Raw genomic sequence first — 19,571 nt, forward strand, 5'->3', positions numbered from 1 at the left:
AAAATACATTTTCATAAAAGTGTGAAAATGTTTCAACCAAAACAAGCTAAACTATTACAAATTGTAAATAGAACATTAAAGAAAAAACATTTATTCTAATCTGTTCTAATTACACATATACTCTGGTAAGGCGTACATTTTTTACAAGCTTTAGTCTGATAAAGAACACAATCTTAAGCTGCTTTAAAAACAGACACAATTACAAAGCTAGGCAACGCAAATTAAAATAAATGTACATGCATTATATAATGCTCTGTAAAAGTGAGGGAAAGACTACTGTATCATTTACAATTCTCCTCATATGAGAAAAAAAATTGTTTCTCATGATTCATCAAAATTAAGGAGCACGGCAGTGCTTTTACAAACTGTACAAAAAAAGTTAGTGTTTTAATTAGGCAAGTTCCACAATATTACACCCAATGTCTGATAGTCACCTGGGACAAAACCAAACCCATATCAAATCACACAAAGTATAAAAATTCAAGTTGCACATCTCGACATTGGCATACATTTTATTAACAGAAAGCATTAATAACAGTTATGTACAGTCAGCATTCAGATGCCAAACGTGGGGTAGCACATCCGTGTGGATTGTTGAAAGCATTACAAAAACAGGCACAAAAGAGAGGAAGGAGAAAAAGAAATCTGCCGGACAACTACCTTTTCATTCAGCATTTTACAATCTTTTCCGTATTGATTAAACAAAAGCATGTTTAGTTTCTGCACTGCCATCTCCCCAAAGAAACAAATTGCACAAAATAAACTTGAATTTGACAAAACCAAGAGAATTAAAGCTTTGCCACCGGCTCACAGATTTTTCACTAACCGGTGGAGCCAGTCTACTAAGCAAATTAAGAAAACCAATTTTAGACAAGAGATATGCAAATTTCTCATTTTGGCAAGGACCACTTAAAAAGTCAACTGAAGATATTTAAGCACCTTTAAAAGCTATAAAAAAGGTAATTATACGGGACACTGAAAATTTGTCATACAATAACTCTTGCTTCAGTATTTTCCAATTTAGTAACTAGTATTAAATATGTAACCAGCGAGGTCAGGGTCCCTTATTGGAATACTTGTTTCAGGTCAGTGACTTTGAAAGTATTGTAGCCACAGGATCAGCATGAAATCTATTTTTCTTGGCATGGGAGTGTTTTCAGAAACTGATCAGCAATAAGTCCTATAACCTTTACACAGCATAGGTTATAAAACAAATTATAGAAAATCCTTGTCCATATTGAGCAGACTTCAACCATCAGATTAAAATGGAAAATAATGCAAAATTTGTACAAATCTGAAAAAGACACCAAATTTGCTAACTTCATTTGGGAGAAAATACACAATATTTTTTTTCTAACTGTGCCTTGTCAGAATAACACTGTCAAACTAGTGTAAAAAAAAAAAGCCACCCCTAACTCCTTGCGTTACATTTGACCAAAGCATGCCTAAGCAATAGGTTTAAGCATATAAAATATTTGCAAACAGATGTTCAATATATGTAGGTCACTATGTAAAACAATATGATGCAAATCGGCCCAATTAAACTAAAAAGTACATTTGTCAGTCACAGTTTAAAACATCTTGTTCGCCCCTGACTTCAATAACTTAACCCAAAGCAAGCTTAACTTTCCTTGCTCCTATTGGTCGATCATTTAACTCCACCACAGCTGCCATTGCTTCATCACGGGATTCAAATGCCACCAGGGCTTCACCTGTAGGCATACCCTTATCGCTATATTTTAAACATACAGAGCCAGGTATCAATTGATAACCATAAAAGAAATCCAAAATTTCATCTACAGAAACTGTAAAAGGCATATTCTGAACTCGGATTACTGTTGGACCTGGTTTTCCAGACCCAGTAGAAAAACCTGGCGGACCACCGATTTGCAGATTTCCTGGCCCAAACCCTGGAGGAGCGTTCAAAACCCCAGTACCACTTAGGTTTGGAGGTGCTGTGTTAAAGTTAGGAGGTGCATTTGCACCTGCTGAATCATTTCCAAAAGGTGGGGGGCCATTTCCAAAATTAGAGGGAGGAACATTGAAATTACCCGGACCACTTCCGAATCCCGGGGGATCAAGTGGTGAATTTGGTACGTTAGAAGACCCTGGTGGTTGCGGCCTTGTATCTAGGAAACCACTTCCTATTCCTGGTGGTGGGACAGATGGACCAAAGGAACCACTTGGTCCACTGAATTTACTAGAGAAAGGAAAATTTTGACCATTGTTTTCCTTCATGTTACTACTCAAAAAAGCAAATTCATCTGCACTGGATCTCATTGTATCTGATGGGGAACTGCCATAATTTTGCATTTTAAAACCCTTTCTCCCTTGAATGGGAGGATTGATCTCAATCTCTTTCCTTTCTTCATTATTAATTATATGCACAAATGCATCTCTCCCATTGAGCTTCTTGCGATTCAGGCGCTCAGATTTACGAGCATCATCTTCACTCCTAAACTGAACAATAGCCTGTCCTAAGCCTTGACCATTGTTATCCATCAGGACTTGTACACCATTTTCCTCCACTCCGATTCCTTCTAAATGAAAGAACTGAAATATATCCTTTCTAGCGATGTTATAAGGGAGGTTTGAAAGATGTGCCCACAGCCTAGGTACATGCTTATCGAACCCCAAATCAAGAGGGCCATCTTTATGGTCAATGTAATTGTAACTCTGTATTTTCTTCCTAATACTTTCTAATTTTTCTACCATTTGGCCCTTCGTGACAGGGTGAACTTGGATAAAACGATTGCCCATATATTGCTTATGCTTGTTCAATGCAATTTTATAATCTGATTCATTTCTGAATTCCAGGAAACCTTCGCCAGTTGCTTTTCCATTGGGTCCATAAGCTATGTAGATACTGTCTTCAATAATGTCCAGATTTTTAAAGAAATCAATGACATGCTTGTTTTCTGCCTCATAGGGGAGCCCTTTCAAATAAACGCAAAAACCGTGCTCATGGGGGGATCTCGACCTTGCACGCTGCTGAGCACTGGGAGATTTAGATCTGGAATGTGGCTGCTGCATAATATGTGCGGGTCCATGGGTAACTGCACAAGATTTGACATTTCCACCAGACATCACCCACTGTCTCTCAGACGCTGGGGTGACTTCAACATAACGCTGCCCCATCAACATTCTATTCCGTTTCAAAGCTTCAAATGTGTCATGTGGTGTTAGAAGTTTAACTATTGCGCTGCCACTGAAGCGACCCATGGCATCTTTAATAACAAGGACCCCATCTACACGTAAACCATGAAAGAAATCCCTGATATCTATGTCTGACACTGGAATAGGCAAGTCATGAAGTGCTACGTATGGATCATCATGATTCAAAGGAGGAGGATGGTGTTTGACTGCATTCTGAGAACTCATTGGATTGACAGGACCAAGAAACAGCGGGTTCATATTATTACTCATTTGTGAACCAGAGCCATTCATTCCAGTAGGCAAAGGTCCAACCCCTACTGGTGGTGGGTTCAAAGGTGGCATTCCAGACATTGGAGGGAGAGCAGTGATGGGTGGGACTGGTGGAACAGGTGGTATTGGAGGGACAGGAGGTACTGGAGGTAATGAAGATACAGGAGGAGGTATTGAAGGCATTGGAGGCAGCGTGGGCATTGTTGGCATTGGTGGAATTGGAGGTGGTGGTACAGCAGGCATCTGAGGAGCAACACTGGGCATAGGAGAAGCAAACGATGGATTGCAAAAAGCCGCACCTAAATTTGGTGGAGCATTTCCAATATTGGCAGTAGAAAAAGTTGTGACATTCTTGGTGCTATCATGTACAGTGGTAACTGTAGAAACTGTGCTTGTGGAAGGGCTACTAAAATTGGGTACAGTTGTTGGCAAACTGCCCCTGTTCATTACAGAGCTAGTGCTCATTGCTGGATTAGGTGGAGGTCCAGGGCGATTAGAACTTGCAGGTGGAATATCAACATTGGCAGTTTCAAAACGCCTACGGCTAAGTTCAATCATATTCTGCATTTCAGTCTTACTGCTCAACAACAATGAAACTTTTGACCCTTTGATTGTGCCACCTGTGCGCATCATGCCAAGTCGTGCATCTTCATCAGTGGCAAATACGATGAAAGCCTCACCCTGTTCACCCCCTACAATATGTACTCCACCATCAGGAATGGTTAATCCAGAGAAGAAGTGACGAATGTCCATGGTCCCAGCCACTATAGGCAGACCTTGCAAACGGATGACCACAGCCATGTTGCACTGTAATAACAAACACCTGCAGATGAAAAAAGGCAATGTCCACATCAGACTCAAGAGCTGTACAATTATACCTTCAGTCTAAATGCTGCGCATTGCAGTTATAACTTATTTGCAGAAAAATATAAAATATGAATATCATGCCAACAGATCATTTTAAAACAGACATTGGACAAAATGTTGGATTTCCAAGCAAACCCAAAAACAGACAGACATTCTATGATGAACCAATCAAAATGACAGTTAAAAAAAATTAGAACAAAATGTTAAATATGGTTATTGTAGATTATATTGCAGAAAGAAACAAATGATGGTGTTTAGAATGTTCCTCTTAACGGCTTACAATTTAACATTAATTTTATTTTGCATTTGTGGGCTATTAGATTATACTCAAAACTCAGCATCTACTTCTTATATACAAACCCTCATCGTGTTTTTGCATATATCTATGGCTAGCAAGCAGTAGATATATGCAAAAACTTTTTTTTTAAAACAACCCCTTTTCAAACCGGTTTAAACTTACCTGCGTTTTTTCGCCACGGTCTCCCGTCCGAACATCTGAAGAGTCTTGGGTGGCCGCAAAGGATCTTGGGGTCTGGCGCATGCGCGGTTCAGATGTTCGGCCGGGAGACGAGGAGAGACGCAAGGTAAGTCTATGGAGCAGTGTGCACCCGCACAGACTCCGTGGGACATCAGAGAAGAGGACAGAGGGGTCAGCGCTGGATCGGAGACCCGCACCAGCGCTGGAGAAACAGCTAAAAACTACACTAAAGAAGATGATCAGATTAAGAGGCATCATTTAAAAGGTAAGTCCTTACACTAACATTGGGGGGAGGGGAAAAAATCCTTTAATGTCACTTTAAATAATAATTTTAAAAAAAGGCAGTTTCTTTATTGGGAGTGAAGAGAAACCGTTCCAACGGGATCGACTGCAACACCAGGCAGTGGTGCCCCATTTCTGACTTTGGTCTTCAATGGAAATTTGGATCCATAGGATCAGTATATCATATGGTAGAGGACCATAAGACGGTCATAACCACTAGATGCTGCCAGGATGCAGACATCATGTACAGCCAAATCGGTAAACCACTGATGCATTTTATCGGCCAACACAAGTTTTATTCAAGGTGAATATTTCTAGCAAGCTTTAACTTTAAAAGGGAAATATATTTTGAATATGGATAGCATAATGTACGATTATAATTTAAAGGGCTCATTCACACCACTGAAGTAACATTTTTTACTTTCAGATGGATGTAAACAATGCAGTGGGCTGTGACATGAAGTATGCATCTGGAACAGGGGAAAACCTCCAACATTTGCAGAACCATTGTCACAGGTAGATTCTGTAGTGACCTGAGGTGAGGAAGTGAATACACAACTAACCTGTCCTATTACTAGCGCCCACCCTGCACCAAAAAAACCCAGTTAAGGGGACTATCACCCCATTTCTACACTGAGCCTCCATCAACACTTGTGCATTTTACTTTATATGTCTTTAGCCAAAAGGAACAACCAACCATTCCTTTAGTGGCCAAATTAAATAAACATAATCTGATGCACATAATAATGCCAATGCACAAAACCGCATTTAATATCCATCTCTACACTAAACTATCTTGGGAAATGGGTTTATACAAACTCCTCATGGGGGGGAAAAAAACAAAAAAAACTCAACAAGCAAAAAAGCATATCAATGAGTTTTAAAATGGTCATTACCAGGCAGAAGTTTAACATGTAATCTTGGGTAGGGAGGGAGAACTGACAGTTTATTGTCCCTAAAGAATTTAAACCGTTTTTAGATCTTTGAAAAAAACCCCAAAAAAAAACAAAATTGTGAAAAGAATGCTGCACACATCTGAGGAAAAATGATATTGTTTGTCATGGAGGTTTTTTGTGGGTATGTTACTGTAAATAATCCTGCCATCACAGGTTTTTCCTCATCTAAAATGACCATTCTTTATATAGCACATCTGGTACAAGCAGCCAGAGAGTGGATAACCTAGAAGATTAACTCTGCACTTAAAAGGATAATAAAAATTAGAGTGGAGCTTTCAATGTCTGTCTCGCTGCACTAAATATCTAACTAACTTTGGTGATCCAATGTCATCTATTGCAGTGCTTTCTGATACACATACTAGGGATGCATCGATACCGGGTATTTGGTATCAAGTATGAGCACCGATATTTATATTTCAGTACTTCCGGGTAACATGGAGCCGGGAAATGATCATAACCCTGGGAAGCTGGCTTACCGACCAATCAGCATGGGACCGGCTTTCTGGCAAATCAGGAAGCCGGGTGGCATGTCATTCATTACCCGCTGCCCGGCTTCCTGATTGGCCGGAAAGCTGGCTCCATGTTACCTAGGGGCACTGTCGGAAGTTCTGATATCAGGGAAGGTATCGGAGCATTTGGTCAAATACTTGGTATCGGCACATCCCTAACACATTCTACACTATAACTGCCAAATATAAACCAAAAACCTGTGAACAAAATCTTAAAGCAGGGTAAATTTTAATTTACCTTTTTATTAATGAACCTGTACTTTTGTAACCACACGCGCATGGGTTAAATTCCAACAAGAAGCTGGGTAGCACCAAGTGGGCCTCACAGCTTAGATTTCAATAGATCAGAAGCAGGTGAGGACCCATTCAAACCAAGGCACACCATTGCAGCATGTAATTGTGAGTGGCAGCCCAATCAGTAAAATCAGCAACAGGGGGGGCTACTGCAGGCTTGCAGAAATAAGTATTTGTACTGAACATGGAAGCACATTTTAAAGGGGGTCTACTTTGGGGGAAAAAAAGATATACGTCTCATTCAAAACAGGTCACAGAGAATCCAAAAATGGGAACATTCCTTGTCAAAATAGTATTGGTTGCATAAAATACTAAAGGCAGGGGATGCACAGATACTGATATTAGTAAATCGGTGCCGATACCAAGTATTTGGGCGAGTACAAGTACTCGCCCAAATATCGGAACTTTCGGTCAGAGGGAGATGTCCCTCTGACCGGAAGTGCAGAGGGAGCATGGAGTGGACTTCCTTTCCAAACAGGAAGCCGGGTGGCAGGTCATGACCTGCCACCCAGCTTCCCGATTGGCTAGGAAGCTGGCTTCACTTGTTGCTAGGCAGCCTGGCTTCCTAACCAATGAGTAAGCTGGGCGGCACAACATGACCCACCTTCCTGATTAGGCTGCCTGGTTTGACCAATCAGGGAGGCAGGTCATGACGTGCCGCCAGGCTTACTCATTGGTTAGGAAGACAGGCTGCCTAGCAACAAGTGAAGCCGGCTTCCTAGCTATTCAGGAAACCGGGTCATGACATGCCACTCGGCTTCCTGATTGGCTAGGAAGCCAAGCTTCCTCGGGAAGTAAAGCCAATGTTCTTTCGAAAGAACACGGGATTCCCAGGCAAAATACCGGTAATCGATATAGAAAAACCGGTATAAGTGCATCCCTACTAAAAAAGGTATTTTTTTCTTCTTCACCATTTAAAGTCTATCTAATTCCAACCAGCCATTACTTTACTTTTTTGGCCACCTATGCCTATGTCTTATTGTGGAAACTGCCCTTCATCTGCAGTCAAAAGGAAACCTCTTCAAAGCTCTTCTGGTGACAACTCAAACTTTTGGACACACTTTAGTTTGTCATGTTTAATTTATGCGCTTTCAAATGCTACTTTTCATCAATGGAGAACTTAGATACAGCACTAACTTTCAAGGTTCCAGAGTACTGGTCTACTGTTATACAGGAGAAGTTGCTTTTACAAACAGACACACTGAACTCTTTGGCAACCTGTAGTATTTGAAGTGGACCTGAGCTCAAAAGTGAAGATTTGTTGTGTTATAGGGAACACCTACAAATACTAATTTTACTTAAGCAACTGAAAATGTACCTTTTATCTTGAATTTCTCCTAGAAATGAGTAGTGCATTTACTGTGCCTAATAATTGTATAGCTACATTGAGAGAGCCAAGGCACTGCTGCCACTGACTGCTGGTCTCAGGAGATTACGTGAGCTCACTACCACTACTGTGCTGGTCACTAATTTCTAGTTTCTATAAATATAAAAAGTTAGCACCCAAAAGAGTTTTAGCGGAGTCTTAACTCCCCCTTTATCAGGGCTTCAACAGTGACAGATGAACTGGACTGCGCAAAGAAACAGAAGATTATGTTCACTTTGCAGGCAACAGAATGACAGTGGCCGTCAGTCTGCCAACTCTGCTGTGAGGACTGGACCTAATACCCTCTTGTGGCACTCTCACTCTTTACAAAGTGTGGAACAGGATGTCTGTAATAGGGAAATTGGGACATACAACTATAGCCAATACTGGAGATTAGTTAGGCTGTGACACACTGCACGCGAAGCAGCGTGGATGGGTGGTGTGCGGACCTTCGGGTGCAGTGCGTCGTCATTTTCATTCCGGCACATCAGCTTGCATAGCTCAATGTGCCGAGATGAAAAATGTAATCTTCAGCCAAACGGCTTGCGTGTATAAACCCGCGCGTTAGAATGGGAAGTCCATTAGTTTGTTATGCGAGCGCCAATTGGCCGATGATGCAGTCTGTAATCTGGCCGCGCTCAGCTCACACACTGCATGCGAACCTCCGTGGCTGACAGCTTTGCTTGGCTTCGCATGCAGTATGTCAGGGGCTTTAGTCATCTTTCCTCAGTACAGGTCCTCTTTAAAGAGACAGGGTCTGCACTGAGCTGAGAAATTAGAAACAGGCCCATACATTATTTTTCTGAACAGATTACTGTTCAAAATTAAAACAAAATGTTCTAAATCCCTATGTACCTATTTTTGCTAGACTTTAAAAGCAAAATTAAAATACAGTACAAAAGTGAAATACATGCTGATGCATTTACAACTGGTTTACAAATCCCAATGCATCAGTAGTTGGTAAACTAAGTGCATTCGTTTTAACATAATCGATCTAGAATCTTACCTGCAGTGAAAGCCGATATTTCCTTAATCAGGCTGGAAGTCAATGCTGTAGGCAACTAAAAAATCTTTATGGACTGCAAAAAAAAATGAATTAAGGCAAGCATGAAAATCAGCATACTACATTCTCAGATAATGCATTCTGCATCCAAAAAAAAGAAAAGCTTTTATTAATATATGCCTTCCTTAAAAAACAATACAGGTGTGGGAAATCATGTATTTTACTCACAACAAAAAGGCATTTCATGTGAATCAAATACCTTCGATACATGTTTTAGGTCAGATTACCGACACGCCCAAACCAATCAGAAAACATAATTTGAATACTATCTAACAAAGCATAAAGAACTTAATTACTTCCAATGTAATTTGTTGTCTGCAGCTAAATGAATGCCAATGTGCACTAAAAACAGATCTGGCTCCACGGGGATTATTGTAACCATACTGAGAAAACAACTTTCAGTTAGAGGACATAACACCAACACAAACACAGGCTGTCTATTACACAGGTTTGAACCAACCCAACAACACTGTTTGAGGAAAAAAACAAAAAACAAATATATATATAAAAATATAGTGTATAAAATGGGTCACAAAGTCTAGACAGGCTAAATCCAACTATGAAAATGTGCCACTCTTCAAATGAATTGACAAACTACTTTTGGATAATTTTCTATCCAGATAGTTCATTCCCAGTGGAAAAGATTAATAGAAAGCAACAATAGATAAGCGTGTCCAGTAAAGCGTCGTAAACATTTTTTCTAAAGCAGCATGAGAATTAACATACCCTAGATCTTGACTTGCAGCAGCATATATTATGGTCAAATGTTACATCACACGGCAGTAAATCAACTGGTGGGATTTACTATTCATCAATCGGATGCACAAAAGCATTTTTATAGACTGATCACTGTCTTTCAGTGAGAAAAAGAGCACATGTACACAGGCTTGTCGAGTGCAGAAACATGGCTGTTCCTCAGGATTTCTCTTAAATCACACATGCCAAGCCAAAAGAATAACAAAAATAAAAGCAGTGTAAAGTATTTTATACTAAATGGGGTTTTTTTGTATCTTAAAAGCATTACAAGACAATTCTGTTTCTATCAAATTTTCCCGAACCTGACACAAATGTCTCGAAGATTATTCTGAAAACTCTGAAAGCATAAAAGGTGCCCATACACCTTACGATTATCGGACTAAACTTTTCGTCCGATGATCGAGCCGTCGTACGATTTTCATACGACTGCCCCATCCTGCCCCGATTATCGAAAGGTTCAATCAGCGGTAGTTAGAAAAAAAACACCTGGACGACTTGCGGTAATTGACCTCAATAATTTTCGTTTGCGCATGCGCAGTGTTAATCGTGCGACTTTTGACGCCACCAACCATGCAAACATCGTACGATCGACCAAAGTTTTCAAACATGCTTGACCGTCAAAAGTCGTACGATTGTACAGTACTATCGGTCGGGCACTCTATTCACACGTTACGATTGTCGTACGAAAAGTCGATCGCACACGATTATCGTACCATAATCGTAAGGTGTATGGGCACCTTTACATTGTGTGCACCCTAATCACCATGCACAATAAAAACTTCCATTCAAAAACCACAAAGAGGAACTCCTTCACTTACGATGAAATCAAAGTGCTACTAATAACACATTAAAATATTATTTTCCTGTTAAACTATGAAATAATGATGGCTACAAACAGCAATTAGCGCCAAACAGTTAACAGAGGAAACAGCGATAAATCAAACTGACGGTTGTAATACTGAAGATGATTTTCTGTGGTACATTTTTTTGCTCTAAGAGTACAAAATCAGAGCTTGGTATGCCAAATTCACAAATTAGAAGTTATCACAATGGAAATTGTAAGGACTTGAGCCTGATCCATTATGTAAAGCAGGTTTGCAGTAGAAGTCACCATGTGAAACTAGTTAACTATGCCATGAGGAATACATATCAAACCAAATTAAAATCATGCAAAATGAACTTGGTCTGTACATTTTGGCAATCATATAATCCAATAGCAACCACACCAATTCAGACAGCTTTTGCAAAAAAACAATCCATATGCAAGATAAGCATTAGTCTTAAATTGACTTTGTTCAAGAAGGTAACAGCCATAGTTGAAGCCAAGGTTTATCATTGTCATACCATTATACTAGTTTCAAAGCCTTAGCAAACAGCAGCTTTACCAACTTCATTCCTTTATTTGACTGTAAATGATATTAACTATCACAAACGAATAATCAAAATGCAGCACAGAAAGTTATTATCGGGTTATTATAAAGAATATCAGGAGTGAAAAATGATACAACCAGCAACCAGTTTTGCAAAAGACTTGCAGGCCAATATAATAGAAACTACAAGTCTCAATATTCCACTCAAGTTAGAACTGTTAGCAAGCATCATAAACAAAACACAGTCAATGAAGAAAACATTGTAAAGTAGCAAAAACAAAATGTTTCTTTTCTAGACCGGGCAATGATTTCTACCATGAATACTCTTCAGGCAATTTCTATCATGGAAGCCCACTGCCCCCTATAAAAATAAGGGCATCAGGATGTCTGCACACGCTGCCCTGTGCCTACACATACCTGTGAACTGCAATGCCATCTGTGTCTATAGACAAATGTATAATTATAGATCCTACAGTGCCAGATAAGCCAATTGAACTTAAAGAAATCACTGACATTTTTATTGGCATATTTCATATTGGAGTGATTAAGATTTACATTTTGCACTTGTTATCTCCAGAGTTCTATCAGCAAGCCGGACCACACTTATCAGTAATAGGCTTTCACACACTGAAAAGCCACATAAGCAAATAAAATAACCCTGTATACAATGTGTCTTATCCACATTCATTTATCATCATTTTTATTTTTAAACATGTAGTGACCTCAATGCGAGTGATATGTCCAAAGGCAATGAGCAAAAGGAAAATGTAACAGGCATAAGAGCTGCAATATTTGTGTTTTTTTTTTGCACTTTGGATTTGGGCCTATTTTCTGAGACACCATACACCTTGTATCAAAATCTGATACGGATCGGCACTTGTTCCCCCTTTGACTTGAAAGGGAACAATTCTTCATAGTGTGCATCCCACATCTGAAAATGGGCAGGTTTGAGGAGAAAAAAAAAAAGTCAAGTCTATACAACCTACATAAAAGTATAAGACGGATATCTTGTTGGATGATGTTATTCAGCAGAGATCCAACTACCCTTTTATACTACTCACCATTTTTGTACCCAAAGAGATTCTGCAATGAATGACTGCACACCTAGGGTGCAGAAGAGACACCCCAGTCAAATCACTAAGTTGACTGGATTTTCTAGTTACTCACAGCTGTCCCAAGATAACAGTTGTTGATTCAGTGCAAGTATCTACATACATGAATGTATTCTATAGCAACTCAACATTTTCGGGTAAGCTCACACTGGCACCTCAGCTGTATCTAGACCAGCTTGGGTTACTTTAAAAATACTCTCCGAGGTGCATACAGGTGTAAGGCCTCATGAAGCCATAGAACGTAAATTGCAGGCATATTATCACAATTGGGATGGCCATAGTAGTAAATGGGTGTATGTGGCTGTATGCCTATTTGGTTTGTAAACCCGTGCCTGCCTGAGCCCTCGTTCACACCTGAACGTTTTGTAGCGCGTTCTACGCTCGACGAACGCTCTACAAAACGCTCAAAAATATAAATCCCATTGTATTCAATGGTCTCGTTCCCACCTTGGCGTATTTCTGCCCGTCCTTAACGCGCTATAAAACGGCCCACGTCTGAAAAGGTACATGTACTACTTTGGGCCGTTTTGTTGCGCATTTCCATTGGGATACAGCCAAGTAGCCTTCGGAAACGCGCGTTTGTCGCACGACTTTTTTACCGCGAATCGGGGTAAAAACCCACGCGACAGACACGCATATGCAATACGCCTAGGTGTGAACGAGACCTAAAGCTGTACGCTCCCGGACACAGACTAGCTTCAACCAGGGTTGTATGCCCATAAGCATGGGCAATTTAACGCACATAAACAGGCGTACAGCTGCCTACAGCCATTTACTACTACAGGCGGCTGCACACCGCAGCTGTGTAATCCCGGATCTAGAAATAGGACCGAAATTTACACTATAACCCGATGCACCCGTCAGCATGAGGCCTTATGCTTCCTAAAATGCAGCATTTGTATAATACTTTCGCTAAACTTTAACCTCAATTCCCAACAATTGTCCCCAAAAGCACAAGCTGATTTGGACAATTTACTCATATCTGCCATATTTATGTTTGGTGAAAATAATCCCAGAAAACTCTGTTCTATAGGTAAGATTCCAAGGAGGGAAGTTGGAGAAGACACTTTCCAGGTTCTGAAATTTGTTTCATCACATATTTCAAAATGCTTCTGCCTTTGTCCCGCCAATCTGTCTGCTTAACTTTTTACCCATACATTTCCAGATCACAGCTTTTCATATAGTTTAACACAGGGGTGGACCATTAATACAGGGGGGTTCAGGAGCCAGCTCTAATGACAACTAGAAAAGACCTAAAATGTCAGGTGCCAGCTGTCATTTGTAAAGGCGCATTGGTGACCTGGCTCCTGGGATTTGTGCAGCCCTGGTTTAACACCAACCCTCTGAAACTGAAGACTAACTTAATATGGAATTCAGAAACCAATCTGCCCAATCCAGGAGCCAGCAGGGTTTCTTAGGAGTCAGTTCTATAGAGGAAACATCAAACGTTAGGCACCAGCTGTAATTTTTAAGGAGCATTGGCTACCTGGCTCCTGAGATTTGTCCAGCCTTGGACAAAATTAAAGGATAAATTCACAAAAGTACAGATTATCCTTTAAAAAAAAAAAAAAAACTTGGCCGGAGTTAAGCTTTAAAGAGACCCTGTCACCACATCCGACCCTGACAAGTGAACACAAGCAGAAATACTTAAATAAAAATGTCCTTCTCTAGCAATTCAGGAGTTCTAAGCAAAGACATAAGTGCTTCTACCAGAAAACTGACATGTGCAGCAATGTCAGATTACAAAATCTCCAGACCATCAAAAGTCAAAATTTCCCTCCACAGGAAATATAAAACGCTCATAAGAATGGCAGTGGAAGCAGTTGAATACTAAACAATGACTTTCTTTGCAGCAACATCCATCACTGATCTTGAAAGACTTCCAGGAGAGACACACTACTGATGCAAGGGACACAGGAACAATCGAGGCTTTACAATCTCACAATCCGCCATTTCTGGAAGTGTCAATTTTCTGGTAGAATAGCAGCAATTATATATTTGCTTAGAAGTCTAAAGCTGGCCACACACCTATAGATTATCTGCAGATTTTCTACGGTCAGATGGAAAAAGTGCAACAGATTCCTCCATCTATGCTAAACTGTGTGGATGGAGGACTCTCCCGCTGGGCCAAGCTTCAGTATCTTGCTAGTCTGCTCGGCTGGCTCTTAAAATACCTGTACAATCTGATTGGATGCAGGCATTGTTCAGGTATTTTGAGAGCCAGCGGGGCCAACTTGCAAGATACTAAAGCTTGGCCCAGTGGGAGATTCCTCCATCCACACAGTTTAGCGTAGACGGAGGAATCTGTTGCACTTTTTCCATCTGACCATAGAAAATCTGCAGATAATTGTAAGGTGTATGGCCAGCTTTACACTGCTGAAGCAGACAGCGTTTCTATAAGTACACGTGATATAGAGATTGTCCTGCTGACACTAAACTCAGAAGTTAAATCTTAAAAATGCATTCAAGTACCTGAACTATCCACAAAAATGTATCTTATTTGTGCATCACTTGGCTGTAGATCCTCAAATTATCTCCGAATTGGTGCTGACACTGTGCTTCCTTCTGGAGGGGGGCTACTTTTGTTCCCCATGGTCCCTGTGTGTGTTGTAAAGTAGTCACCGCTCCAATGATGGACTACACTCATGTTTAGTTTACTAATTTGTATTTAGATTGTAGTCCATCACGGGAGTGAGCTTGGAGCGGTAACTACTTTACAACACACACAGGAACCATGGGGAATAAAAGCAGACACCCTCCAGAAGTAAGGACAGTGTCGGCACCAATTCAGAGATATTTTGAAGCTCTACAGCCGAGTGATACACAAATAAGGTTCAGTATTGTTAATAGTTAGGGAACTTAAATGCATTTTTAAGAGTTAAATGTCACTTTAGGGCCTCAGTTTGTTGAGCAACGCAGACTCAGTGCAAGGGCAACAATTGTTTCCTATGTGCCCTGTTCAAACCATACATGTGCTGTTATACATGCTATGTAAAAGTGCAACATGCATGTATTTTACACAGCGTGCGTCAATGCAATGTGCTCCACAGAGCTGAGTGTAATTTTGTAACATTTCAATAAAGTTTAAAAAAGTAAACAGTGCTATGCGTTGTAAAGAGCCCTGCACACACCATGCAGTGCATAACCCATGCGGGCTAGTCTGGCATCCATTGTGTAGAAGGGGTGCCTTGTTACAATGCATCACACTGTTTCCCTTTTTAAAAACAAAATAGCTTTACTGAAAAGTCACAAAGCGACGATTATTTCATGTCGCAGCACATCAACATATTGCGCTGCAAAAAATGGCGACGTGTTTGCATGTGTACGCAGCGCACTGCAGCCTTGAACACTACATGTCTGTATTAAGCCTCAGTTAATCTATCCAGAATAACAGAGGCCTACGCATATGGTACGAACCAGCCCTTAGTAAATCAGGGTAATGACAGGCTCTCTTTAACAGGGAAATGTACCTGCTGGTGATTGTAGGTGTCCCTGAAACAGAAATGAGTAAAACGTGCCAGGCCCTGCACATAGAAGGAAGCCTCCCCATACAAAAACACACTCAGCCTGCGCCAATCACACGGCCCCCTGCTACAAACATGGGGACAAAGAACAGCACCAAGGCCCCTACTACCCCTGAGGAACAGTACGGTTGCCGCCACCGTTGCGGCCTTCCCTCGGGCCTCATCTGCTTCGCACGCATACACATACACACATTCCCTCCCCCCCCACCTCTGCATCTCCTGACGGTTCTTACCGCTGCAATCTGTAATAACTGAAAGGAAAGGAGGAGACACCGAAGGAGGGAAGGCGAGACCCCGCGTTCTCTCCCCTCTCGGTCCCCTCAGCTCGAGCAGCGTGGCCTGGTTGTGAGGCGCGCGCGTTTCAGAAAGACGGAAGCGTGCGCCGTAACGCACGGTGGCATGAAGAAGTGTGTCACAATAAGAAAGTTATAAACATATACAATAAAAGCTTTTGCTCTGGCTGGCTCCTTGGCCACTTCTGTCGCCTCAAAAAAATACCTCAGAGAAAACCATGGGCGGGGGTGGCATCTCTGATTTACTTCAAGGGCTGGTGCACACAGGCGCATTGTGGCAGGCAACGTAAAAATTGTGGCTTTTTTTGCACTCAGGGAACCCAGGTGCAGCATATAGCCACCCTTGGATGCGAACAGCTGTGCGTGGGTGTTTGCCGCTACTTGTGTAAACCTTTGTATAGTATACAGATATATTTCCAGAACGCAGGCAGCCATTAAGGTCTATGGGTGGCTGTACACAGCATGTGGGCTAGGGTTGCCACCTGTCCAGGATTCACCCGGACAGTCCGGGTTTCATGGCAGCACAAACCCGGACACAAGATGTCAGACAGACATGGGCAACCAAAATTAAGCCGGGGCTACTGGCCCCGCACCGAAAATAGTTTCAACTGTGATATTTACATATGAATGGGTGTCGCTATTTACATATAAATAAGCTACAACCTAGTCTCCCAAAAAATATATCCAAACGTCGATAGAGTGTTCGGGTTTCACTTCAAGAAACACACAAATGTATTGAAAATACTCACGCCAGGCTGGTTGAAGCCACTGTTGTACAGAGATATACTCAAATCCCATCGTTTACATGCATACAGAGACTCATTCTCTGCCCCGTACTCAAATTCTGGGCTGTACATAAATCCAAATATGCAGGTAAACAATAGCATTTACGTACAATTGTGCAATGGTGGCTTTAGCCAGCCTGTCATTGATTTATACATGCTGGCTGAGGAAGACAGCTTTTTTTTTTTTTTTTTTTTTAAGAACAGATACTACACTTGATCTTAGCCAAAAGGCCGAGAAGCTGAGGAAGACAGCTATGCAACACACCGGCGACTCCTGGGCCTGTGCATGCTCCGCTTTCCGATGGGTGAACAGCGCAATAAAGGAGCATGGTTGAGCTATTGAGAGAATGGCACTGTATATGTATATATTTCTATATTGCAAAGCTAAAACAGCAAAGTGTACCTATGCCTAAGGGCTTATGTTCACAACTGTGAAAAACAGTGTGTTTTTATCAGTACAGTGCATAAAAGTCAGTAAACTGGCCTGTGTTTACGGATCTGTGTTCAGATCCGTAAAATAAAATGGAAAAATCTGCATGCTTGGTCCGGTGTATGGCCCATACTTTACGCATGTAAACATTTGTGTTAACATTTACATGCATACAGTGCAAATTAATTCATCATAACATTCTTTGTTGCCTGGATGCAGGCAGCTCAAACCATATAGAGTCCTTTGTTGCTAGGATGAAGGTTACTCTTTGTTACCTAGCATCCTTCGTTGCCAGGAAGCAGACAGCTCAAACCATATAGAGTCCTTTGTTGCTAGGATACAGCTTACTCTTTGTCGCCTAGCATCCTTCATTGATAGGATGCAGGCAGCTTAACCAGTTTAGAGTCCTTTGTTGCTAGGATGAAGGTTACTCTTTGTCGCCTAGCACCCTTCGTTGCAGGGATGCAAGCACCTCGAGCCGTATAGAGTTCTTTGTTGCTAGGATACAGGCGGCTCCCTGTCGATTAGAGTCCTTTGTTGCTAGAATGCACTGCAGATCGACTAGCATCATTCGTTGCTAGGTTGCAGGCTATACAGAGTCCTGTGTTGCTACGAAACAGGCTGATCCTTGTTCCCTAGCTTGAGCCACATAGTCCTTTGTTGCTAGGATACAGATGGTCCTTTGTCACCTAGCTTCCTTTCTTGTTAGGATGCAAGTGGCTCAAGCCACCTTGCATCCAAGCAACCAATATGGCACATTTGGGCTATACGCATGTAAACATTGCACAAACAATACATGCTTATAGAACACTTTTTGGCAGACGCTGACAGCAACCCTAAAATTAGCCCTAAAACGTATCACAAAGCAAAACTTTTGTCTTTCAATGGAGATGCCTATCGGGTACAGTTTAATAGATGGGTCATTCACATGGGCGTGCACATCTGTACGGCCTGCACGCCTGCGCAGAGACCTGCTCCCGGGGGGAGGACAGGTGATGTGTGCAATTGCATGCAGCTGCCTGTACCTCCCTATAGGAGTACGTGGCTGCACGCCAACCCAAACCTGCACATCCAGGTGCCCACACTTGGACACACACTGTCTGCGAGTGTGGGTACCCAGATCTGCAGGGATGGGTGCCCAGATCTGCACGGATGCGCAGGTTTGAGTTGTTTTGAGAGTTTAGCCACATCCTCCCATAGGGAGCACAATTACAATAATTAATTGCATGCAATTACAAAGCACCTGCCCCTCCCGGGCACACGCCATACGGAAGTGCACACCTATGTAAATGAGGCCTAATATGTTAAAGGTTATATGAGATCTAAGTGATTGGGTTTACATTTTTCTCTTCTACTTTCTCTTAGTGCACACATGCTTCAGCACGGCTAGTGGGCGTTAACGCCGAGTGGACACATATGTGTGCGATCCGGTGCTGACAGCGCGTCTATAGCACAGTGACCAAGCTGTCCCATTTACCTTTCTTTTTTGGGGGTTTTTTGGAGGCCGGTGGGACTGGCTGCCAATTATGTGACCACTGTAACAGACAATCACATGATCAGGAAACCCACCTAACTTTTCTTGGTACCTCTAAGGCCTTATTAACATGAGTGGTGGACTTTACAGTAAAGACTTCACTCTAGGGCAGAGGCTTTCAGGAGCCGATACTGCTGCTCCAAAATGCCTTTTTTTTTTATTCCAAGGGGGGTATTGGCATGCATTTGCGACACAGACCCATGCACATCAATGGTCACGTATGGCAAGTGGCATTGCCTGCCAAAAGTTACATGCTAAGTTTTGCTGCGCCGTAAAGCATTGTGGATGCGGCAATGTGTACATCACTGTTCGTCTGCAGTGCTACCTTGTCAGCAGGCGGCCAGGGAGCTGTAAAAACACAGATCAACCGCCTGCTTTTACAGCCCCCTTGCCCACCCGTATGAACGAGGCCTTAAAGCAGGGGTGGCAAACTCAAATTCATCGGGGGCCGCATGAGCAGTATGGTTACCCTCAAAGGGCCTTTGAGGACTATGCATCTACTCTTTATTATCATAGTAATAGTAAT

At 41.7% G+C, this 19,571-nt stretch overlaps 1 protein-coding gene across 1 annotated transcript; it reads right to left on the reverse strand.

Annotated features, from left to right (window-relative positions):
- Nucleotides 1-1,187: 1,187 nt before the first annotated feature.
- Nucleotides 1,188-16,332, reverse strand: RBM12 (RNA binding motif protein 12). The gene is made up of 3 exons (XM_018574410.1): nucleotides 16,237-16,332; nucleotides 9,185-9,257; nucleotides 1,188-4,249 (listed from the first exon to the last, which is right to left on the reverse strand). The coding sequence occupies exon 3, from the start codon at nucleotides 4,225-4,227 to the stop codon at nucleotides 1,606-1,608; it is 2,622 nt and encodes an 873-aa protein (XP_018429912.1). The 5' UTR covers nucleotides 4,228-4,249; nucleotides 9,185-9,257; nucleotides 16,237-16,332; the 3' UTR covers nucleotides 1,188-1,605.
- Nucleotides 16,333-19,571: the final 3,239 nt, after the last annotated feature.

The sequence above is a fragment of the Nanorana parkeri genome, unplaced genomic scaffold (assembly GCF_000935625.1).
Source record: "Nanorana parkeri isolate BGI_ZX_2015 unplaced genomic scaffold, ASM93562v1 scaffold2938, whole genome shotgun sequence".
NCBI classification, from domain to species: domain Eukaryota; kingdom Metazoa; phylum Chordata; class Amphibia; order Anura; family Dicroglossidae; genus Nanorana; species Nanorana parkeri.